The sequence below is a fragment of the Carex rostrata genome, chromosome 3 (genome assembly GCF_964058835.1).
Source record: "Carex rostrata chromosome 3, lpCarRost1.2, whole genome shotgun sequence".
NCBI classification, from domain to species: domain Eukaryota; kingdom Viridiplantae; phylum Streptophyta; class Magnoliopsida; order Poales; family Cyperaceae; genus Carex; species Carex rostrata.
This window is the reverse complement of record NC_135920.1, coordinates 5,241,388-5,267,432: the sequence shown is the minus strand read 5'-3', so window position 1 is coordinate 5,267,432 and position 26,045 is coordinate 5,241,388. Positions and strand designations below refer to the sequence as shown.

At 33.8% G+C, this 26,045-nt stretch overlaps 2 protein-coding genes and 1 pseudogene across 3 annotated transcripts; 2 read left to right on the top strand and 1 right to left on the bottom strand.

Moving 5' to 3' along the window:
• Positions 1-7,569: 7,569 nt before the first annotated feature.
• LOC144551076 (MOB kinase activator-like 1A) lies at positions 7,570-11,274 on the top strand. Its single transcript, XM_078298879.1, has 7 exons — positions 7,570-7,780; positions 7,905-7,953; positions 8,505-8,613; positions 8,854-8,947; positions 9,619-9,752; positions 10,404-10,567; positions 10,841-11,274. Exons 1-7 carry the CDS (start codon positions 7,755-7,757, stop codon positions 10,913-10,915), a joined length of 651 nt encoding a protein of 216 aa, XP_078155005.1. The 5' UTR covers positions 7,570-7,754; the 3' UTR covers positions 10,916-11,274.
• A 155-nt stretch (positions 11,275-11,429) lies between these two features.
• Positions 11,430-13,399, bottom strand: LOC144551075 (pentatricopeptide repeat-containing protein At3g12770 pseudogene; annotated as a pseudogene). The gene has a single exon (XR_013510749.1). The product of XR_013510749.1 is annotated as a pentatricopeptide repeat-containing protein At3g12770 pseudogene (transcript).
• A 3,049-nt stretch (positions 13,400-16,448) lies between these two features.
• LOC144551074 (uncharacterized) lies at positions 16,449-20,509 on the top strand. Its single transcript, XM_078298878.1, has 10 exons — positions 16,449-16,553; positions 16,640-16,734; positions 17,257-17,413; positions 17,616-17,735; positions 18,105-18,158; positions 18,277-18,323; positions 18,741-18,839; positions 18,919-18,970; positions 19,198-19,266; positions 20,333-20,509. The coding sequence occupies exons 2-9, from the start codon at positions 16,648-16,650 to the stop codon at positions 19,215-19,217; spliced, it is 636 nt and encodes a 211-aa protein (XP_078155004.1). The 5' UTR covers positions 16,449-16,553; positions 16,640-16,647; the 3' UTR covers positions 19,218-19,266; positions 20,333-20,509.
• Positions 20,510-26,045: the final 5,536 nt, after the last annotated feature.

Here is a 26,045-nt window from a genome sequence, read left to right as displayed (position 1 = left end):
TCTACGGCCATTTTTATTAATATCCTTAAAAAAAAAATTTAATTTTAAAAATACCCCCACATTGAATTTCTTTTTAAAAATGCCCCAACCGCCAGCCCCACAGACGGCCCAAAACAAAAGCGGACCGTCCCACTGGCGGGTCACTTTAACTAGCGGGGCGCCCGTGGCACGGGCGGTTCACTATTCACAATTTTTTTTTTTTTAGATCTTAGTATTTTGATTTGAATAATTTTGTGAAAAAAAAGTATTCTTATTTAGAGTGTATGCCAAAAAATAAAATATTTGATATATTTACGAAGTGATGTCGTAAATCTTTATAACTTTGATTTTTTTTATTTTTATTTTTTTGGTGAACTTTGATTTTATTTGTCAGTTGGATATCACAAGTCTAAATATAACACTAATTAAGGACTTGGCCTTTATTCTGGTTTTTATAATATATGTATAATATACACATATACATTTACACATATACACATATACACATGTAGAGCATTCAAAAATACACATAATTGATATAAATTTCAACTTATTTGCATTTTTTTACAATTAGTTATGAATTTTCAAAGTTTAATTTTTGAAAAAACTTTAAACAGCTGTAACTTTGGCTAGGAAACTCGGATTTACGCGTATGAGCACTTTTCGGAAAGGGGAGAACGAGACAGATCCGTTTTGCTCCGGTGAAACACCGGGCATCGTCGTATCGGAAGCATCAGAATTTCAAAAAAATGTCGTTTAGGATCTCAAAAATTTAGTTTAAGTTTTCGTTCGATGGTAGGCATTAAAAAACAGCGATTTTCAAACCATCTTAATAAATAGTAAAAAAATTCAAAAAAAATGTAAAATTTGGTTTCAAAGCACATTTTAATATAGATTAAACATCTAACGGTTTGGATCGGCTATTTGAACTTCAAAACTAGAGAACCGCCCATCCCACGAGTGCTCCACTAGTGCTCCGTTTAATTCATGAAGTAGCGTAGCCTTACTCTACATGGGACTTGGCTACGGTGCTATGGGTAGCTAAGAGGCCTCCCGTGCTACGGCTCAATATTTGACTTTTTGAAATCCTAACGGTCGATCCGAACCGTTCATCTTGTTCTCTATATTAATATGTGCTTGGAGACCAAATTTTACATTTTTTGGAAATTTTTTACTATTTTTTTAGATTTATTGAAAATCGCTGTTTTTCAGACAAATCTGGACCATAAAAAACAGCGATATTCAATAAATCTAAAAAAATAGTAAAAAATTTCCAAAAAATGTAAAATTTGGTCTCCAAACACATATTAATATGGAGAACAAGATGAGCGGTTCGGATCGACCATTAGGATTTTGAAAAGTCGAATATTGAGCCGTAGCACGGGAGGCCTCTTAGCTACCCATAGCATATTAGCCAAATCCCTCTACATGTATATATATGTATATGTATATTATATATATATATAGGACTTGGCTACGGTGCTATGGGTAGCTAAGAGGCATCCCGTGCTACGGCTCAATATTCAACTTTTCAAAATTATAACGGTCGATCCGAACCGTTCATCTTGTTCTCCATATTAATATGTGCTTGGAGACCAAATTTTACATTTTTTGGAAATTTTTTACTATTTTTTTAGATTTATTGAAAATCGCTGTTTTTCAGACAAATCTGGACCATAAAAAACAGCGATATTCAATAAATCTAAAAAAATAGTAAACAATTTCCAAAAAATATAAAATTTGGTCTCCAAGCACATATTAACATGGAGAACAAGATGAACGGTTCGGATCGACCGTTAGGATTTTGAAAAGTCGAATATTGAGCCGTAGCATGGGAGGCCTCTTAGCTACCCATAGCATATTAGCCAAATCCTATATATATATATATATAGAGTAAAGCTAGCGTGTGACATGCTCACCAAGAAAGTTTGGTGAGCATAACTCCAAAAGTATATCAGATCGACGTCAAATGCCAAATCCAAACCGTTGAAATCCATGTACTTCATGAGTGATGCATATACATGCAAAATTTTGAAAGTTTTGAGTTTATTTGCTACACGGTCAAGTGGTCAAAGAAATAATAAAAATTGAATATATAAAATAACTTATAATAAAATGTTCATTTCTTTGATCACTTGACCGTGTAGCAAATAAACTCGAAACTTTCAAAATTTTGCATATATATGCATCACTCATGAAGTACATGGATTTCAACGGTTTGGATTTGGCATTTGACGTCGATCCGATATACTTTTGGAGTTATGCTCACCAAACTTTCTTGGTGAGCATGTCACACGCTAGCTTTACTCTCTCTCTCTCTCTCTCTCTATATATATATATATATAGGGTCTGTCTAAATTGCTGCTGGCAGCATTTCGGCAGAGGTGCTGCCGGGGCTATATTTAGCCGTGTGATGTCCAAACAATAAATCCAAACCGTTAGATGTTTAATCTATATTATAATCTACTTGGAGACCAAATTTTACATTTTTTGGAATTTTTTTACTATATATTAAGCAGGTTTGAAAATCGCTGATTTCAGTAAATTTCTGCAGCATTGAAATCAGCGGTTTTCAAACCAGCTTAATATATAGTAAAAAAATTCCAAAAAATGTAAAATTTGGTCTCCAAGTAGATTATAATATAGATTAAACATCTAACGGTTTAGATTTGTCGTTTGAACATCAAAAAATAGAAAAAACAGTGGCAGCACCGCCGGCAGAAATGCTGCCGGCAGCAAATTAGCCACAGCCTATATATATATATATATATATATATATATATATATATATATATATGAGGAGGGTTCAAATGCCTCCATGTTTGTGTGCCTCCATCATGCCTCCATCTCCCTCCATCATTTTCAAAGTTCAAACAGTCGATCCGAACCGCTCAACCTAACCTCCATACTAAAATATGTTTGGAGACCAAATTTTATATTTTTAGGAATTTTTTTACTATTTTTTTAGATAGGTACAAAATCAGTAAATCTGAACCATCTAAAAACAGTATTTTTCTACCTATCTAAAAAAATAGTAAAAAAATTCCTAAAAATATAAAATTTGGTCTCCAAACATATTTTAGTATGGAGTTTAGGTTGAGCGGTTCGGATCGACTGTTTGAACTTTGAAAATGATGGAGAGAGATGGAGGCATGATGGAGGCAATTGAACCCTCCTCTATATATATATATATATATATTATAAATAAATGAGTTTATAAAAAAAAATTGTATATATGTGTATATGTATATATGTGTATATGTTTATATGTGTATATGTGTATATGTGTATATGTGTATATGTTTATATGTGTATATGTTTATATGTGTATATGTATATGTGTATATTATACATATATTATAAAAACCATAATAAATGTCAAGTCCTTAATTAGTGTTATATTTAGACTTGTGATATCCAACTGACAAATAAAATCAAAGTTCACCAAAAAAATAAAAATAAAAAAAATCAAATTTATAAAGATTTACGACATCACTTCGTAAATATATCAAATATTTTATTTTTTGGCATACACTCTAAATAAGAAAACTTTTTTTTTCACAAAATTATTCAAATCAAAATACTAAGATCTTAAAAAAAAAAAATGTGAACAGTGAACAGTGAACCGCCCGTGCCACGGGCGCCCCGCTAGTTAAAGTGACCCGCCAGTGGAACGGGCGGTCCGCTTTTGTTTTGGGCCGCCCGTGGGCCTGGCGGTTGGGACATTTTTAAAAAGAAATTCAATGTGGGGATATTTTTAAAATTAATATTTTTTAAGGATATTAATAAAAATGGCCGCTCTATCTATGTATATGATTCTGAAATTTAAACCACATATATATGTTCCAACCTTTGCATAAAAAACTTGGTGTATTTTAAAATCCGGTTGTTCCTTTGACGACGAATAATTAACCAATTTCATATTGCATCAAATTGATACAGTATATAACGTTATATAAAGCATGTAATTTTTTTTAAGATGATAACTATTTAATTATTTGTTATGATTAGGGGTGGCAACGAATCGAACCGAATCGAACTTATCCTAGGTTTAAGTTTGGTTTGAATAAGATTCGAACCAAACCTGGTTTGATTCGTTTCGAATCGAATCGAACCCATTTTGAATGGAATTAATTGTAAACTACACATTTTTCGAATCGAACCCGAATCGAATCACGAACTAAATTATTTTTTACCAGCCCTAGTTATACCGGTAGTTTATACATTAATTTTTTCTCGCGGGACAAAATTCACATGACTTCCTTTTATCGGTATGAAATGAGTGCTTTTAAGTTGAAAAATTGTTCATGAAAAAATACATTACAACAAATAATCGTAAAAAGAGGATTAAGTACAAGAACTGAAATATGCAATAAAACAAGTAATCGTACCTCAAGTGCTCACTCGATCAAACCCTCGATTGGACCATCTAATGAAGTGAGAATCCGAAAGGTAGAGAAGGCGGAGGAGAGACGGTCGAAGAGAGAGGAGAGACAGCCGTCTAGGTCGGAGAGAGGAGTGACGGTCGGAGAGACAGCCAGTCGCCGAGAGCGTCGGCTAGGTTTTAGAACGAGAAAGAGAATGAGTTAGGGAGAGGCGGAGAGAGAACTAGATTATTGAGATTTGAGAGCGAGGGAGCGTCGGCTAAGTTAAATTATGATTTTCTATCTTGAGTTTTAATTTCATCAGGTAAATGAACGGCCGATGTTATTATGAGATTCGAGCCATAAAAGTTCGCGAACCCATTTCGATCGAACTAGGCTAGGTTTGAGTTTGGTTTGAATTAATTTCGAACCGAACCTGGTTCGGTTCGTTTCAATTCGAATCGAATTAAACTCGAATCAAACTAGAATCAAACCCGAATCGAATCATGAACTACGAATTTTTTCGCAGCCCTAGTTATGATAGTAAAATAAATTTATTATTAATATAACCCATCCAGTTTTCATTTTACACATTACCAAAATTTAAGCCTATCATTTGCTAATATAAATAAACTTCTAATTCGGCAAAATTTGTCAAATACAAATGTCACAATTTGCGCCAGATTGGCAGAGACTTCCCCAGGAAGGCATGTTTTATGTTCCTCCTATTAAATACTCTTTGTCCAGGGACCGGTTCCTTTTCAAGATGACGGATCGGATTCTACTACTAATTCTCATACGCTAGCCCGTTAATTATTATCTATTTTTTTTTTAATCCTTATCCAGTATATGCGCCGCATTTTAAACATCGGAATTTCGTGTATACTCCATGGAAAAAATGACAAGACGGAGCCGGCTCTATTACGGAAGACGGAATGACACAATTATAGTACGGAACAGTACGGTATGTGTATCAGTACGTACTGTGATTTGTGTGTCTCGTACCATGATTGTTCACGTGCTGTGATTATTTTTTGAAAATTTAGCATGGTACAACACGTCACATAAAAGATCTAATTACGGTACGGCACGTGGCCACGCAAGTCACGTGTAATTAGAACCGTTAAATCTTGACTAAATGATGAATCTTAAATAAACTAACATAAATTATGATCAAACGGTCACGCGAGTCATGTTTGGTCATGACACGTGAGACACGACGTGACCATTCACGTGCCGTGACTATCCCTTGACATTTGATCACGGCACGTGAAAATTTAACTTGATCACAACACAAGATTAAAGTCACAGTATGACATAGCAATTTTTTTCCACTCTATACCTCACCTGTCCTAACCCTCCCAATTTTTTTTTGGAAATTACGAATTTTCTCCACTAAAATACAATTAACTAATTTATTTTCTTTTGATTGAAACTCATTTTAAAGTACTTATTTTATTCTATACTAAAAAAAATTATAGCACGTGTAAAAGATTTAATTGATCAGCTTGTGAGGATAAATAATTAATTTTTCTACTTATGACACATATATACAAGATAACATTTATGTATGCACTTGTCTGTGCATATAGAAATGAATTAGTAGTCCTCACAAGTCACAAACAATTTAATTAGAAGAATAAACATTTCTTAGATGGACGGCTGCATATTTTTTAATTTTATTTAGTGAAGAGCAAAATGAAAAGTTTATGAGTTTAATAGAAAAGACAATAAATTGGATAAATTTGTGAGTTTTTAAATTTAAGAAACTAAATATAATATTATGAATATTAGAAAGGGAAATATGTAATTTTGAGATTTTGTGAAGGATATACATGAAGGTAATTGACCTGATTGAATCTACGAGTTGTGTATATTGAAGATTTGTAGGAGATTTTAATTTGGATCATTGTTTATAAATTCGAAATTCTGATCTGAATGATCGTTCGAAAATCGAATGATCAAAACTCGCTACAATTATCAACCAAGAATAATAGCTAAAAAAGAAATTATGTATAAGAAAACAAAGATTTCAGTATTTAATCTAGTGACAAAGATGATATTTTTCGTGCGAAAGATCTAATAATAAAGCAATAATCGTCCATGTGTAGCCCGACAGTCGATTCTCCCACTGGAGATATTTCTCGAAATGTTTGGTATATTTTTTTTGTAAGTTTATTATGTTTATATTTTAAGATAGTATTAAGCAAAAATTGAAAATTATATTTATGTGTTCATGAACTAATTATTTTTGATAAATTACTATATTTATGTTAAATAATCACATACAGCTTATACATCTAACATAATCAAATTGAATTACGTGCAATTAAAAATATAAAAACTTTCAACATATTATAAAATAAACAACTCAACAGAATTAAGATAATTATTTTGTTTACTTAATAAAAAATAAATAATCTAGGGTCGGATAGAATCAAACTGGACTAAATTCAGAATCTCAATTTTTAAGCCAGGATGAAAATAAGTGAACGAAATAAACCAAAAAAATTAGATGAAATTAAAAAAAAAAAACGAATTTAGAGCTTGACACAAAATAAACTTTAACCAATGATTATTATGATTTTATGATGCACCAAACCCATGATTATTATGATCTTATGATGCACCTAATTAATGATTAATATGATTTTATGATGCATATGGAGGCGCGACAAATCGACAATATACCTCCAAGTCCCCAACGGTACAACAACCTCGCATTCGAACTTATTTATGGCGCAAAGCGCAACAAATGATTGGTTTTCTCTATTTTTGTCAAAGATATACCTTAGCTTGGAATTATATCCAACTAATAGTAGTACAACTTAAGTTGTCGTCATACATGAAATTAGCTGTTATTTAGTGGATAACAGCCAATGCTGTCAATTTGCACGGCATGAGAAGTTGGCGCCGGTTTTATATTGTTGAAATTTCATGAACATATTCGTGTAGCAACCCGTGAAGCGAGTATGATGACAAATGCATGCATAACTCGCTACATTTTTGTATATGATAAATGATGTTGGATATTAAGATTTCTGAAAGCGACCTGTTTGTAGAAATTTAAAACTGGAAGAGTTCTCTAGACCGCCTCAACGCCGGTATGTGGGTCCTACGTGCGAGTGGGGACCAATTTCAGTGAAACAAACTACCGTTCATTGTTCTTTCCCCTCTTTCTCTTTCTATTAAGCCAGGCTGGCTCTGTGGCACCTTTCCACGGTCCACGTATAAGATGAAGAGAAGAGAGGGAAAATAGGGGGCGAGAAAGGGGAACAAAGCGAGAGAATGAATTAACAACAAAGTGCTATATTTATTCTACCTCTTTATTCCACTGTTTATCTTCTCTCGCGGTTGCGGGAGCTTGTTCCTCCTTTTTTTCTCTCGTTGCTTCTCTAATTGAGAAAAAAAATGAGCCTCTTCGGTCTTGGAAACCGGTTCGAAACTATTTTTGCTTTTCGAATTGTTATTCGTTATGTTTTCTTTCATGTTTCATCAATTGCGATGCAAAGTTAGAATTTGAATTTCTAACCTTTCATGATTCTTTTTTTCATTGACCAGAAATCAGAAGACTTTCCGGCCCAAGAAAAATGCACCATCAGGAAACAAGGTTGCTTTTATTTCCTAAGTTGATTTCAATATTCCTTTCACTACTATTTAGCACTAATTTGAAAATTCAGTGTTTACACCTCATGTGCAATGCGCGTTCGCAAAGTCTTTCGAAAAAGAAACATAATTTGTTTCAGGAACCATTAAAATTGTGGTTTCTGTGAACAAAATGACTTTGTTCGGATTTAATTGGTTACATATGTGTTAATACCAATTAGTTGGATCATTTCGCAATACTGATGGTTGCAATTATATCATATGCAAGTATGCAACCAATTAATTTAATTCATGACATCATATGGATTTAATTGAAGCAAATAAAAAATTTACATATGCTTTCCCTCTGGATGTTTGAATTTCTCTGAAGAAGTTGGAAAAATTAATCCTACATGCTTTCAATCACAACATTTTTCTCTTACTTTGCATTGCATGTTCTGTACTGGTTCACAGATTAATTATTTTATCTGCTCTCTATATAAAGTGCAATTTAACATTGCCAAATTTATCCCTTATAGAAAGTTTCAACAAATTTTGATTTGCATATATATAAAGGGAGCACAACTTAAGAGGCACATAGATGCAACCTTGGGCAGTGGGAACTTGAGAGAGGCAGTACGTCTACCAATTGGAGAGGATCTCAACGAATGGCTGGCTGTCAACAGTAATCCCCTGACCTTCTTCATTATAACTGTTCCTCATCTCTGTTCTTTTTTCATTAAATTTTGTTATATTTATTGTTCCATCCTTAATTAGGTTGTATAAAAAGATTATTCAGGAATTGGATCTAGTAATGGTTACCATGTCTCATTACAAAAGAGTTGGAATTAACTAATAAGTTTGATTCTAGAGAAGAATTTAAGTACGCTTTTGTTAATACTGAGTTTCTATATTTTGATTTCAGCGGTTGACTTCTTTAATCAAGTGAATATATTATTTGGGACATTGATGGAGTTTTGCACACCAACTACTTGCCCGACTATGTCTGCTGGTCCAAAGTACATTTTGTTTTTCTTTTTGTCTATCAATGTTCCATTTATCTTATTAAGTAATAGATTTGTTAGATACAGACTAAGTTGATTTGTTGATCTTCATTGACAAAAAAAAAACAGTTATATGTGAGGTACACCATCCAGTGCACCTATGCAATTAATATTAGAAAATAAAAAAAAGAAAAGAAAAGGTCCCCTACAGCCTTATCAAATGACTACTAGTGTCTGGATTTTTAATGATTCCAAAATTTTAATGAACTATAAGTAGTAATAATAGTTTAGTTATTCTAATTAGTATTGTTATAAAATTATTAGTGACATAAACAATAACTAAAATGATGATTAATTAAAATAACAGTCAGTATATTTTTTTGTTTTTGTTTCAAAGAACCACACCTGACCAGAAAACATCTGTTGACTAAAAAATAAAAGTTGTGCACAGATAAGGTCATTTTTTGGTGGTGCCTATTTAAGCAACAAAATATTTTTCTTATTTCAATTGAGAGGAACATAAACATTGACTCCATTGCTGAAATTTTTGTTTTTTGAGATTTGTTCATCTTTTTCTCCAAATAGATAGATTATAAATAAGAACAACTTGAATTACCTTTTTACTATTTTTTAGAGAATTGTTGAGGCAAAAAAATTCATTCACATGGATTAAAATTTGAAAACAGGTTTGAATATAGATGGGCTGACGGGGTTCAGATAAAGAAGCCGATAGAAGTATCTGCTCCAAAATATGTTGAGTATTTGATGGATTGGATCGAGGCCCAACTTGATGATGAATCGATTTTCCCTCAAAGATTAGGTAATGACAATTTAGATTTTTTACCTAATGTTATACCATTGATATTATAAATAAAAACTGTTTTGTGTTTTTTTCATACCACTTTTGGATAAGCTAAATAATTTTGGCAACTAGGATAATGTATACACTATACAGCTCAAAGGTTGTTATAGGCTCAACTTTATACTTTAATTATTATGCACCATTAATTTAGGGTACTAAGATTTGTTGGGGTTTGTTAAAGTCAGTACTGTTTGAATTTTTTTAAGGGATGCTTTGGTATATCTGTTATATATAATTTATGGACCTGTTTGGTTGGCTATATAATAAACAAGGATAACAATCATTATTCAATAAAGAATAAGTTTCAGTTTTGCTTGAAAACCCTTTTTATGAAAGAAGAATGTAAAGACAAGCTCTTTTTCTTGTTCCAATTATTTTATTCTCCATTTGGCTGGAATGAACTTTGTTAATTCCTCATTTGGCATATTTGAAAAAAGGTACTTGGGGAAAAAATTAATTTGGGAAAATTATTTGAAAGATCTTAATAAACTATTCATAAATTTATTGCCATATTTGTTGTATCTTTCAGTAATTTATTTGTCAATGCAAATTAAAATTTCAAAAGCCACAAATCCACTTATTTATGTATCTTATTCTCATCAAATGTAGGAGCCCCCTTTCCTCCAAATTTTAAAGATGTGGTGAAGACGATATTCAAAAGATTATTCAGGGTATATGCGCATATCTACCATTCTCATTTCCAAAAGATTGTAAATCTCAAGGAAGAAGCTCACCTCAACACCTGCTTCAAGCATTTCACTCTTTTTACTTGGGTAATTTCTTTTACTTTTCTCCCTTTCCATGCCATAATTCATATGCATATAAGTACCTTCAGAAAACAAAAACAAATGATGTGTTATCTGGAATATCTAATGGTATATTATGTGGGTATGTTTTGCCGGTGTTCTTATTACTTGGTGGTACACAGATCTTAAACGTATGAATTATGCTGATACCTAGCTTCAACAGTTGTGTTTTTAGCATGAATGTTTGAATTATGCAATCAAAAGTTAACAGCACATTGTTACTGTTTATTTCATTTTTAGGAATTCCGGTTGATAGATAAGGCTGAGCTGGCACCGCTTAATGAACTTGTGGAGTCTATAATTCTTGCATACTGATATATTAGAAACAACAAAAGCTTGAAATAAAAGAAATGCTTTTGGGAATATATTGCACAGAGCCTTCGTTCCTCTCTTTCATTCTGCCATTGATTTCACTCTAGGTGGTGTAGAGTTGTTTTGTTTTGAGAGAGATTTTCAGTGTTATTAACACCAGCGCTTTTTGTGTGTTTTTTCCCAAGATTAATTTCATCTTATTCAACTATATCATCTTGCGATGGAGGAGGTAGTAGCATGAGTTTGTATCATAAAGTCTCAGAAGTTTGTCTGTAACATAGCATATTGATTTTTCTTTTCCTCAATGATTTCTTGGACCCTAATTTTGACAGAGAGAAAAAAATATACACAAGAGTGCAAAAGATGTATGAACTATTGAACTGTCAATTATTACGCAAGTACAAACACATTCAGAAGTAGAATTACTGTAGTATGTAGATCAGTATATTAAATGGCAAATTAAAAATAAACTAAATGGAAGTTGTTTGAGTTAAAACAATCTCAACAACAAACTCACAGACATGAATCATGAATATGCAGATTAGTAAATTTTGTTTCTTTCAGTTAACTACCATAAATATTGACTGATTTAAACGAAGACAAACATTAGGAACATGAGATATATATAAAAGAAAAGGAATTCAAATATTTCATAATTTGGCAGTTTGTAATTTCCTTTCAACCCCAACAAAACTACATGCAGCCACTTTCTTCAACTCCATCTCTCTCATTATTTTCCTTAGTGCCTCTGCATCTTGCCACCGACCAACATCTCCATACATATTTGTCAAAAGCATGTAATATGTTACATCATGATATCCTGATTCAAAAAGATCTCTTGCCACGAACTCGGCCAAGTCTAGCCTACCATGCATTCTGCACGCACCCAGTAATGCACCCCATATGCCTCTATCGGGATTCAAATGCATCCTTTTTATAAAATCATATGCCTCTAAAACCTTACCAGCACGGCCTAGCATATCTACCACACATGCGTAATGCTCCAAGGTCGGAGCAATATTATAATCTTTTCCCATGCTATTGAATTGGCTCAAACCCTCATCTATTAAACCAGAATGGCCGCAAGCTACTAGTACAGCAATAAAAGTGAAGGAATTGGGTCTAATTCCTTCATTTGTCATTAAATAGAATAGATTAAGTGTCTCTTTTGGTTGCCCGTGGTTGGCATATGCATTGATCATGGCAGTCCAAGAGATAACATCTCTTTTTGGCATTTCATCAAATATCTTTCGTGCAAGCTCAATTCTCCCACATTTTGAATACATGTCAATTAATACATTCCCGATTCTCGTGTCAGAGTCAAGCCCATTATTTCTTGCCAGACCATGAACCCATTTCCCAATTTCCAGTAAGCCTAAACTAGAACATGCTGATAAAACACTAACCAATGTTGAACAATCAAAAGATACCTTCTCTGTCAACATTTGTCTAAATAACGTCACAGCTTTATTTGCCTTACCACTCTGTTCATACATTGCTATCATGGTATTCCATGAAACTAAGCTTTTAGCCGGCATGCTATCAAACAGATATTTTGCAACCTTTAACTTGCCGCACTTGGCATACATTGCCATAAGAGCATTTGCCATTGTCTGGTAAGCCACCATACCAGACTTAATTGCAAATGCATGGAGACCTTCACCTAAATGTAAATGCTTAGTCCTATGCAAACAAGGGAAAACACTGACAAGTGAAACTTCATTTGGTAAAACACCAGAATTGATCATTTCACAAAAATTAGCTAAAGCCTTTTCATGAAAGCAATTCTGGGAATATGCAGAAATCATGGCTGTCCAGGAAACCACATTTCTATCACTCATCTCTGAAAAGACCAACTCTGAATCTGCAACCTTTCCAATTTGTGAATACATGGTGACCAGAGAAGTCTGAACAAAACGGTCTAAATTAAAAGCATACTTGATAATGTTGCAGTGAGTCATCTTTCCTTCTCTAAGAGCAGATATAACTGCACAAGAACGAACAACAAAGGGAAATGTATAGTGGTCTGGAGGAACGCTGGAACGATGCATCTCTTTGTAGAGAATTGGAACCATGTGGCAGGGCCCCATGTCAGCATAGCCGCGAATAAGAGTGTTCCATGTGAAAGAGTTTCTATCAGGCATTCTATCAAACAGCTTGTGGGCATAGTGCATCGAGGGGGATAAAGCAACACAAAGATAGAGTAACTTGGTTGCCAGAGGACGGTGGGTTGAGAGCCCATGAGTGATGATGCGCGCGTGGATGCGTTTGAGAGAGCGAAGGGAGGAGATGAGATCTGGGTTTAAAGCTTGAGAATAGAAAAGAGAGAGGTATTTGGTTTTAGTAGTGAGAGATTGGCTCATAACAGGGACTAACTCGTGTTAATGCACAACTCTGAGGGGCACCTTCAGATGGAATCGATAGGGAGGTTGGATTGGTATAGACTCACTGCGGTTTTATTAACGGATGACTTGAGTTCTGATCCGGTGCAACACCTCATCGGGTAGAATGAGATCTGAGTCAATTCGTTTTGTAAAGGAAAGAAATACGATTAAATCTTATCTTAAAACTTGATTTCATTAGATTGCTTCTCTCAATACCAGTGTTATCAGAAACGGACCGGACCAAAGCGCCGGTTAAACCCAAAAAACCGGACCCAGTAACATTTCCGGTTTGGTTTTCTTATAGGACCGTTTAAGTTATTGAGCCGGTCAAAACCGGTTTAATCGAACGGTTTTCAAGATAAACCCGCTGATCCATTCAAGTAAAAAGCCGGGTTTCTATGCGTTGGTTTATTTTGTCGTTTCTATGTGCTCTCTCCCCATCTCTGATGTGATCCGCAGTTCCAGACTTGTTATGACCTTTTTAATTTGACCAATTTCGTTAAGACCTCTACATAAGAACTCGCCTCCCTTGTTCAGTTTTCTTCCCCTATCTTTGCTTAATTATTTTAGAAGAAATCATTGAATATCTCTCTCTCCGATGAGAAAGGGAGTAGCAAGTGGTTTAGGTTAAGTTCTTGGAAACTCAGATACCGTCTTATTCAAGGTCTTTTTTTGAGGCTAATTGCGAGTTAGTTGTTTAAATAGCCTTCCTTTATATTAATTTACAGAAGTTTTATTCATTTTAGTTTATATAATTGAGTACAACTAGGGTGCTCTCAAGCTCACCAAAGTGTTTGGTGAGCTTGACTCTAAAACCCATCAAATTGATTTCAAATGACAAATCTGAACCGTTGAAACTCGCCTACCTTACGTGTGATGTGTCTACATGTAAAATTTTTAAACATTCAAATGAATTTAGTATAAAGTCAAGCGGTCAAAAAACATTCAAAAAATGAATGCACTAAAATTAATTTATTAACTTTCTAATTTTGACCGATTGACTTTATACTAAACTAATTCGAATGTTTAAAAATTTTACATGTAGACGCATCACACGTAAGGTAGGCGGGTTTCAACGGTTCGGATTCGTCATTTGAAATCGATTTGATGGATTTTAGAGTCAAGCTCACCAAACACTTTGGTGAGCTTGAGAGCACCCTAGTTCTACTCTATATAATTATATTGCGTTCTAAACGGTTTTGTAAAATGGTACATGCACTGATATTGGGGCATACCATGCTTCACAGAGCATTTGTGTATGAGGAAATATTAAATGCTCTCAAGATGCTTGATCAGGGGCGGATCCACTGTAGCACAGGGGGGTCAGCTGCCCCCCGCTGGATTTTCAAAAATAGTGCTAAAAATCTGCTTTTCGGACCTCTGCCCCTCCCTGTAATTCAAATTGCCCCCCGTTGTATCCCAGTCTGGAATTCTAATAGACGGAACGGAGCCCATATAAACTCTGAGCGAAACAAATTAGCGGAGCTCAAATAGGCGCTGATCCCAAATAGCGAAAATTAGTTGAACCAAAATGTTTTTTTTTTTTTTTTTGAATTCAAAGGCAGAGGTTGCCAAGTTGAATCAAAATGTTGATTTCAAATTCCCTATAAATGTTGAATTGTTGATTTTTTTCAAGTAATTTAGGATTTTTATTATATTGATTGGTATTTTTTTTGTTATGTTGAATTGTACCCGATAAGATATTGGGTTTGAATCCAATAAGCTATTTGCATCCGATTATTGCCCCGCCCTGACAAAAATCCTGCGTCTGCCCCTGTGCTTGATGAAATGTTCGAATCAAAATTTGATCTCAAACAATAGTATGATTTTCATAAATTTTATGAGACCTCTACTCGGATGAAGATGACAGTCCTCATTTTTGATATTATTCAAACATGAATTTGAATTCCTCTGCTTAAGTTTCATTTTCCCGAACTATGTATGCCCATTGAATGATTTTATAGAGTTGAATTAAACCCTAAACCCTAAACTTTCTCATATCCCATTCTCTATATATAAAAGATATGATTATTTTTATACACAACCCTCGTATTTTATAAATATACAATTATTTAAAAAACCTTGCTTTTAAACCGGTTGAACCACCGATCCAACCAGTAAATCTAATCCGAAGCTTTACCGAGTCGATGTCCAGTCCGATTCTGATAACATTGCTCAGTACGGCTAGACATGTAGGAAGCCCAATAAAAGACCCATCAGCCCCTAAAAATAAGAGAGAGCCCAATTCTACAGCCCATTTAGCAATTTTTATAAAATTAATTGTTAGTCGAGTAACAAAAAAATATTTCTTTTTAAGTAAGAGATTTTAGTTTTAAAATCTGAATGAGAAAGTTTCCATCAATATTAAATAATTTAGAAGCTGAAAGAAAGAAGAAACTCATAATATAATATTAATCATAACTATCAATAATATGGTAAGAGTACCGGAGTCTGAACTTTGATATATTATCTTATTGGTCCATAAGTCATAAGACTCAGAATTCATAATAATATGAATATCTCATTCATTAATTTTTTTATTGACATGAATATAAAACCTCTATATCTGATATCTATTCTATTCATGAGCGGATGTAGAATTTCCAAAACAAGAAATTATCAAATCGAATTTATTAGTCAATCAGATTCAAATCGAATTTAATAGTCAGAGATTTGTTGCACAGAGCAACTTTTTTTTTTTCCCATTTCTAGATCAACAAATTGAATTTGAAATTTTGAATTGTTGGGCCATGTTTTATATCTATCTTATTTGTTGCGCTATGAATTAAATTAAATTGGGCAAGAAGGCCCCGTACGTGTTTTACGTCCCTAAATTATGGTTTTCCTAATTATACTCCTCTGCCGTACGCCGGTCAGCAGTCAACACCCCGCCATGTTGTGTCCGTACACCCCAAACTAAATTCACGAGATCTTCTTGCCCTGCAAAAAAACCCGAATTCGGATCCAGTAGGGTACCGCACAAGGGAATCTTTTAGAATGATTCCCTAATTGGTGGATCCGGACCGTTCTTTTAACTTGGCACAAATCTCAAAGCTCAAAAATACTGCCCCTATTGCGACCCGAATCTCAAACCGTAAAGTGAGGGTGATCCTCTACAATACTACAGAGGATACGGATTCGCAAACCCTAAACCCTTGGTCGCACTCTCCATCGTCTCCTTCTCTGGTTCAGGGGGCCCACCACCACATCTCCATCTCCATCTCCGCTTTTCTTTCTCTCTGCCTATCCACCCAATCGTAACCGTCCCTTTCTCCTGTTATTTCTTTGTTCGGTAACAAGTGACTTTTCAGATTGGATTTATTAGTCTATGATTCCTTTCCAGTTGATTTGATGGCGTTCAGAGGCAGAGGAAGGGGCAGAGGCCGGGGCGGTGGCTATGAACGGCCCCCAAATTTCACTCCTTATGAGAATTTCCCGGTTTGTATATCTTCTATAAGTTTATTTGCTTAAATTTGCTGCATCGATGTAAAGACTTGTGTAAGATAAAAGATTTGTAAATTGCAGTTTTGCAAATGGTGCCTAGATTATCAAATGGTCCGCCATCTTTTAAATATTTGCAAAGAAGGGTTAGGGAAGAAACTGGAAGTTGTCATGAATATTACTTTGGCCTATCATTAACTTTGCTTTTGAATTTTTTCTTTCTGGATATACGAAGAGCTTAGTTCACTGCTTAGTTATTTTTGTAATTTATTGTCACGACTTGCATTCTTAAATGTACCAAGTGGGTACTATTTTTTACTTAATTCCTTTAACAGAATAGGGTGCTTTTGTAAATAGCACAAACAGTGGCTTATTGCAACATTTTGATTTTTTTGTCAGCATCATTTTTGAAATTTCAATACTTCCAAAATAAATAGCTGATGTTCTTGCATTGTTGCTTTAATGTTACAAGGATTGTAGAAGAAACTGTCTGTAATGCTTTGAATTGAATTTATATAGGATATGGAGAGATTACCAAACTTAGTAGATATTATACATTCATCACACTCACAAGAAACCAAAATGAATGCTCAAATGAACGCTCTTAGGAAGTCTCAGCTAGAGGAGTTTTGGCGAGGCTCTTGTTACTACCTGCAAGAGGATGCCTCAAGGACAAGTTGGTCATTTTCACTTTATCACTAATTATCCTTGATTGATTGCTTAAACTGGGGCTACCTGGTAGCTTTGCTGATACCTAAGCAACTGACACTGGGAGTATAAAATTGCAGTTGGATACCTAGATTATAGTCTCTTTTAATCTGCACCAATTTTCGCTACCATTTTATTCATAATTGTCATTTTTTTTTTCTGGATTTTAGAAAAAGAATTAGGCACCAGGAGGATCTTAGGTAAAAAACCAAAGACACAAGAGAGGCGCGAGGCCCTTGGAAATTATCTGAAGCTGAACCCTTCGAATTTTCCTGTAGAACTCATTCAAGGTATCATTTTTGAACCTGATTAGAGTGAAATTCCCTTGTATGAAACCTAATTTGTTTTTTGTTTTTTTAGTCCATTATTTATCTAGCCTTAATGGAGCTCTCATAATTCATTTCATTAGAAAAATAGAGAGGCAAATGGAGAGATCAGCTTCATGAATGTGTAAATATTAACTAGACGCTGAACAAGCAAGTGAGGAAAAGAAAAAGGGAAAAAAGTTAGAACAAAATTATATTGCCTGGTTTGTGATCAATTTGGTCTTACAGTCTTAGTAACCCAAAATGTATGTTCTGTTATGCTTCTAGGGCTGAACCTGACTGGCATGTTTCTAGAATCTGGCTCAGTAGTTTCTTGGGTATTTCTCATTTCAGGTTCAAGACGGGTTCAACAAATCAGTAAGAAGCTCAAATGGGATCGGCATGCAGGTTTATAATTTCTTGAACTCCACCTATATACGGGGAATTAACTTTTTATATTTTAATCGCCGGCTATTTTTTTATATCATCTTGTGGCATATATTTGATGCATCTGTCCATTTGACAGATCAGCTGGCATTTGATTCATTTGAGAAACTTGAAGAGAAACACAAGGCAAGTTTATTTTATTATATATTTTACTGTTTTTTTTTTATTATTTTACTTTTGACAAGGAAGAATATTTTGGTAACAGGGATACGTCACGGCACGTATGCCAATGACATGCCGTGACTCGTGTGTCCCGTGCCGTGACCATCCTTCGGAAAATGGGCACGACACGCGAACTAGTCTGGTCACGGAACGGCATGTGGTCACGGGTGATCAGGATCGCGAGATCTTGATCTAATGTTGAATTTTGAATCAATTAACTTAAATTACGAAAAAATAAATGCGACCAAACGTGACTAGTCATGTGTGGTCAGGGCGTGACTAACATGTTGTGATCATCCATCCACGGCACGTAAAAATCTGACTTGGTCACGGCATGGTACGTATTTAGTATTTACATTCCTAGCTTCATGTCAATTTCAGGATAAAGATGAAAAAGTAGAAAAGAAACAAGATGAGGATGAAGACGAGGAGCCACAAGAGGATGCTGATGAAGAATCCTCTGATGACGATTACAACCAGGTAATTTTATTTTATAATTTCTACCTCATCACAGAAAAATGTTGTACAGTTCCTAAAAGTTATGTTATTTGATATGCAGAACATTGATTTTGATGATGATGAAGATGACATGAATATGGAGGAAGATGCTGGTAAGATTCCTTTCATAGGAAATAAAGGCACACGAAAGAAAATATTCGGAACTTTTTTCCTGAAATTGCTGATAGCTTTTTTTAAGAAAAAGCTAAAAAAACCAATATTCAAAATTTAACCAAAAAAAAAAAACAATGAATGAACATAACAACAACAACAACAACAATGAAATGTTTTTAATGTTATTGTAATTTTGTATCATGCTGGGTTATACATTCTATTTCAGAGGAAGATGTCTATGATTAAACACATATAGTAGGGAAAGAGCCCAGTGAGAAGGGGTAACTTTTTTCAGGTAATTTTAATTTTTCATAGTATTTCACTCTTGGGTGTCAGATATTATGAACCACTGTATTGCAGCCTCTTTTTTTCTATATATATTTATACTTTTTACTAGTACAATCAAATATTAGAAGCATAGGAAAAAAAAAACAACTGCAAACAAAATGGGGAGAAGGAAGAGACAGAGACTGGATCACTATAAATTATCCTGGAGAAAAGGGGATACTTAAAAAGAAAACGAGACATTAAAAAACTTTGCAAAAATGATTAGTCCAAGGGTATTTCTGCTTCCTAAGCTAACCTCTAAACCATCATACGGACTTCAAAAGATGAATCTACAACTCAAATCTCAAATCTTGATATACTTGGTGACGTGATACATGAAATTTTCAAATGTGCAAGCCTTTTAAGTTTCTTGTAAATGATCAAATTATTGAAATATGAAGGTTGAGTAGCTTGTCATTAATAAATCACACTTGAAAAATTTACAAACTTATATGTACATGTTCTACTCCTGAATTAATGGTTCAGATTTGTTGTTGAAGCCGATTTGAGGTTTAATTTATGTTCCTGAACTCTTTTGGTGAGCTCTGGGACTAGTTAAATGCAATTAGCAATAAAAAAGGGTAAATCCATAAAAGTTCACATTCCCACCAGCTTTACTTTGGCCAGGAGAATGAAAAAAAAAATGAGGACAACACATTACGAAACCCGAATTTCTGCTAACTAGATCAATTTGTTCATCTTAATGCTGCTGCTTGTTATTTTTATTTGTATTATTATTTCATTCATATTTGATTAGACCCATCAGGCTTAAATGTCGCAAGTCCTAGAAAATATCGCTACCCGATTTTGCATATTGGATTGGTAGAATTTACTTATAGGAATAAGAAAAAGATATGTCATTAGGTGTGACATCTCTCCTATAGAGAGAGAAAAACAAGAAATTAGCTAATAATGATTAAAATATAATCTATATAATTTTAAATTTTCAGCACTGAAGTTGAAGCATCTCATGCACAAGTAGGCCATATATCTGAAAAGCTATTTGCAAGACCTCTTTTGTTTTCTGGCGGCAGGTATAATGAGCTTACAATTTGATGTTGTTCAACGGTGAGAAATCAATTAGCTTAGTAGTGACATCTGAAATTAAAGATTATTAAATTACAGATTGTTGGAATATGAATAGAGTGGAAAAACCTCTTGTAATTATTATTATTTTTTTTTTATGGAAAGATGCTTTTTGGAAAAGGACATTTCAGCTTTATACAGTCATATACTGATATACCTGCTTATAAAACAAGCAATATGTTCATCCTTTGTGTATTCATAGGTTGTAACTTTGGTTGTTAACTCGAATATTTCTTTCAAGTCAGATTTTTGGAGCTTGATTACCCGGCAATACGCTGATTTGCTGAATTTGTCATCTTAAGCAAATGCGAAGCGTATATCCTAGAATTAGTACTATAATAATATTTTCCTAGTGCAAGGTCTATTGTTACCTGCGGTTGGTGTAGTGTAGGTCACCATAGGAGATGGGGTGGGGCCCATTAAACCCACAGGCAACGTAGTGGTCTTGTTTGAGGAAATAAATCTGCTGCGATTCTTCGGAATTGCCACAATTGGCTAGGAAAATGTCTTTTTATACTCAAAGATTGAGAGTTCGATTCTCCCTCACAAACTTTGGTAGTTGCTACCAAGTTTTCAAAAAAAAATTCTTCGGAATCGCAGGGACTCTGCTTTTCCAAATTAAACCATTCATTTAATTTGAGATTCGTGCTTAAAACTAATTGATTTTGAGATCCGTGTATTCCAAAAAATGGATGATTTGATTTGAACAAGTAGGGTCCTGCAATTCTTTGGAATCGCAGCAAATTTATTTCCCTTGTTTGATGGGGAAAAGCTGATTGTGGATTGGAATTACGTGCTACGAGTATTTTTTTTTTTTTTTTGAGTAAAGGTTGGATGTGAAATCATTTAACTATTTAATATTTTTGTTATTATAACAAAAAATCTCTCTTATTCGTTTTTCAAATTCATGATCTCTTATATAGAGACTGTCTTTGTTGCTGGATCAAACACTAGTTTTATATACCAAGAATATTGGACAATAGAAAATAGTCTTTAGGTATATTATAAGAGGGAAGGAATGTATAACAATAACAATGTTTGAATATCTGTATAAATGAAATGCAACGAGGATATGGTGAATTTTGATGCAGCAGTGGCAATGAAAAAATACCTACAGAATTTTTTTTTTATCCTTTTGAAATTAAAAATCAAAATACTGGAAAATTAATCATTATCTATTTCAGTATTTTTGTTAGTTGCAGCGTAATTTTGTCACCAAAAAATAAAAAAATTATTGGGGACTGTGAAATCCGGGCTCTCTCCTCTGCATTTTCTCTTTTATTTAGGCTCCATTGTGGAGAGATCAATGGAACCGGACCGTTCCATTGATTTTCACATTGCGTGGAAATTGTGAAAATCAGTGGAGACCGAATCGTCTGCCCCCCGGGGGCAGGAATTTCCTGCCCCTAGAGTCTCTGCGGGTGGGACCCCATTTAAAAACAGTAACAATAATTAAACTCTTAAACAGTAACGGTCCCACCCCGGTCCCACTGTGCAGAGACTCTGGGGGCAGAGGATTTGATTTCAAATCAGTGGGAGCCAACTTATTTAGATAATTTAATATTATTAAATTTATAAAACTCTAAGCACCAACAGGGTTAAACTCACATTTAAATCATTACATGTACTGTGGCATTTTCCCTTTTAGGTGTCAAATACACCTTTTGTGTAAGTTTACTTCAAATATGTATGTAGACTATCATGGTTGTGTACTTGTGTTAATCACTCTCCTTTGTTTGGCTCTCTTTCCACACTTAACTTCTCTACTAGAAAAATAAAGAGAGCCGAAAAATTAAAATGTTAATAACTCCCTCTCTTATTTTCTACTATTTTCTACTCTTTTATTAGATAGAAAATCATTGATTTAGAAGATTCTAAAACATAAAAAATAGTGATTTTCTACCTATAAAAAAATAGTAGAAAAAATTCTAAAAACTGTGAAATTTGGCCTCCTAACATATTTTAATATGGAGACTATGTTAAATGGTTTGAATTGGCCTTTTGAACTTTGAAAAAACAGATATGAGCAAGAGTAATATGACATTTGCTTCATGAAGCACAATAAACCAACTCCGCATATAAATATCAACATTCTATTGTTGGACAATAATATTTTGATTTGCTTGAATAATTATATTTTTGGGGAATAAGAGCTTGTAAGGTGTCAATTAGAAAAACCTGACTTTTATAGGTAGAATTTAGGAGCAATTGCTGATAACTGTCATGACTGATACAACGCGCAGACGAAACAACTGTAGAGAGGAGGAACTGCAAGGGACGAGGCTGATAATCCTCAGACAATGATCATAACCTGGTAAGATTAACTTTAACCCCCTCCCCCGGCCCACATCTGAAAAAGAAGAAATTGAAATTGTGTTGTTAATTAATGAACCTCAAAATTTATTTTATTGTAAATGCAGACAATAATTTTGATGATGTGGACGCAGAGGAAGGTGCAGAGGAAGATGCAGAGGAAGATGTTGGTACATTTCTTTTTACTGAATATGCAGGTAAATCCCTTTTTACTGTAATGTGTCCTTGCGTGAGAGAGAGAGAGAGAGAGAGGGAGAGGCTCTGGTAAGTATAGTGATTAGTACAAATGAATTATTCGGGTTCGGTTCGGCGAGGTCAAAAATTTCTTATTCGGGAATAATTCGGATATAATTCGGGAATGATTCGAAATTATCCGGATCAGAGATCTCAATCCTGAAAAAGAGAAAAAAAAATGTTATGGGAAAATTCTCGAATAATTCGTAAAATTAGGGAAAATTCGTAAAATTCACGAATTATTCCTATTCGGGTTTAATTCAGTCAACCGAACAATTTGGCATTCGGTTTGGCATCACCAAAAAAATGAATTATTCGGGTTTAAGTCATGAATAATTTGCGAATCTTGTGACTATGCTGGTAAGATTGCTTGTAGTCTTTACTATTCCCACTCAGGAATGAGAAAAAAAAAACAAATAAAATGAAATGATTAAACTAAAAGAAAATCCCAATTTATGCCAAAAAGTCAATTCACAAACTGAAGGTACCAAATACCCCCTGTTTTTGCCCCACTATTGCACAAGAGCCTCTGGTGCATGTTGCAACATTGACACATGCATGCGTGTTCATATACACACACATGAATGATTTGCTAGCAGGTACTCTTGCAGTTCATGTTGGACTAAAATTTTGAAGTTTATATTTGAGAAGTTAGGCTTGGAAAATGACATTAGAAACTGAAGGTAATGTTAAATTTAACTATGTAACTCAGAATAGACTAGAATAAACCTCTTGTAATTTTCTATGAAAAGATGCTTTTTGAAAAGGACATTTTAGGTTTGCACAGTCATATGTTATTTAATAAATTAACAACATGATGCACCTTTTTTTGTATAATGACTATTGATGAGTCATTAGGTTTATTTTTTGACACAAAGTTCTTCTAATGTCTTTCTTTGGGACTCAAAGTTTGAACAGGTCTTTTGCTTAGACAACTAAAATTCTTGAGTTAATAAAGAATATTATTTTATTTATTCTTGGTGGGAAATGCAAGATGCTATTATTTTAGCAGCAATATTTTTAGTTTGATATGAAAATGGGCAATAACTGGAATTTTTGTTTTCTTTTTGTGATGAGTGGAAAATATGAATCACCTTTTCAAAACAAGTACATTTTATATGTATTGTGTTTATCAGTGGCAAAACAAAAACAACACTTTCTAGAGGGTAAACTATAAATTAGCAAAATTGTTGGATAGGTTGTGTAAACTGTGAAGAACAAGACAGGCATATTCTGACAATGTACCTTCAACTAGCTAGTTCTTCCTAATGATTCATATACAATTTACACATAGTTAATAAGTTAATTATATGCTCATGTGTTATTATTGGTTCTGTGTATTATCAATTAAAAAAATTTATAAATTAATTGGGCAAATCCCCATTGATCTACCGGTTCTCGTTTTATTAGGCTAACAAAAATATAAGATTCAGATATATCATGTGGGCCCTAGATCCCCTTGTCAAGATTCCTGCAAGAATGTCATCATACATGTATAATATATACAACAAATAATATTTTTTGTATCCAAGTGGTATACAGTTGCCTCCAGTCCATGTTGAAGCTATAACCAAACAAGTGGTGGTTCTTCTGTAGAGACCACAAGATTTTCTCATGACGCTTGTCAAGGTTTGATAGGTTGCAATAGTTTTATCTATGGTATTAAAATATTTTTGATTGTGGTTTTTGGAACTACTATGTGAAAGAGGTACTGGTATCTGGCATTTTCTCTGTTAGAATATTACTCAATTGGGGTAGAGATACTTGGTATAGCCTTTAATTTTTGATCTTATGGGCCTTTTAATTGTTTCTAGAGTGCCCAAGTAGGTTAGATTTGTTAACCAGGGAATTCGAGTTTTGGTGTTGTAACCAGCACTAATGGGAATTTTAAGTAATTCTAATCATGATATTATAATTTGTTTAGATAGTAACATTGAATGATCATTCAGACTCTTTCAAGTTTGATATAAAAGACTGTTTTTCAGAAAGAGGGATCAGGTACCAGTACCACTAAATCCTCATTGTTATAATATCATACAAATTAATGTCATCAAAATATACCCAATATCACAAATGAATTAACTTTTATTTGACATATAGTATATGTGAAGATTTTTTGGAAGATTTTCTTTTTTCTTCTTTTCATTTCTCTCTATTTCAATTACCTTCCAATGACTTCACATATGATTCCATTTCATCATTATCTTGTGGATTATAGGTCCAAAGGACATTTCAAGCATATATATATATTTTTTTTTTTGAGATAAAATCAAGCATAGCAGTTATTTTCTATTTTGTAGTTATAAGCATAGCAATTATGAATTCAGCATTTCCTATTTTACACAACCCCCACAAAATGTGATATTTGTTTCTATTTTCTACTGATGTAACACTAGATGGTGGAATTATTAAAGTTCATTGGACCTACATTGCTGGTAAAAACTTTGAAATAGAAAAAAAAAATTGTGCTGTGACAACTGTTCATATGCATTTTTTTTGTACAAAATGAAGAAAAATTTGAATGACAAAACAGAGATGAGCAAACAAATCTTGTCACATGGCGATAGATTAGTCAACTCCAATGGCATTAACCTAAAAAATTGTGCAACCATCAGCCATGGATATCCAGAACTGTTTTTGGGGCCATGCTGGGCTACCCAGCATCTCGGAAAGACTAAACTATTGAAAGGTTGGCAGGTAGATATGAAGCGCTGGATCCCTGCAATAAAATCAACATTATTATTTGTATATTGCAATCTTATCATTGGAGCACAAAAAAGAATTCAATACTTCGAAAAAAGTACAACATGTCAATTGTTGCTATTGATATGCAGCTCCGACCACAGCTTCATGAAGAAACAAACAACGGTTTAAAAAAATGCAAACTAAGGGAATTATTAGATGCTCTCATCAAAGTATATTCTAATTTCTATTCTTTTCTGTAAAAAGAAAAGAAAAGAAAAATTATCAGTTTTTTGTTCGATTCATTTTCCGTGCTATAAATTCATATCTTTATCTTTATTTTTGAAGTTCAAAGAATCGATTTGAACGGCTCAATATGATCTTCATATGGAAATGTATATGAATGTTTTTTATTATATTTTTTAGAATGCT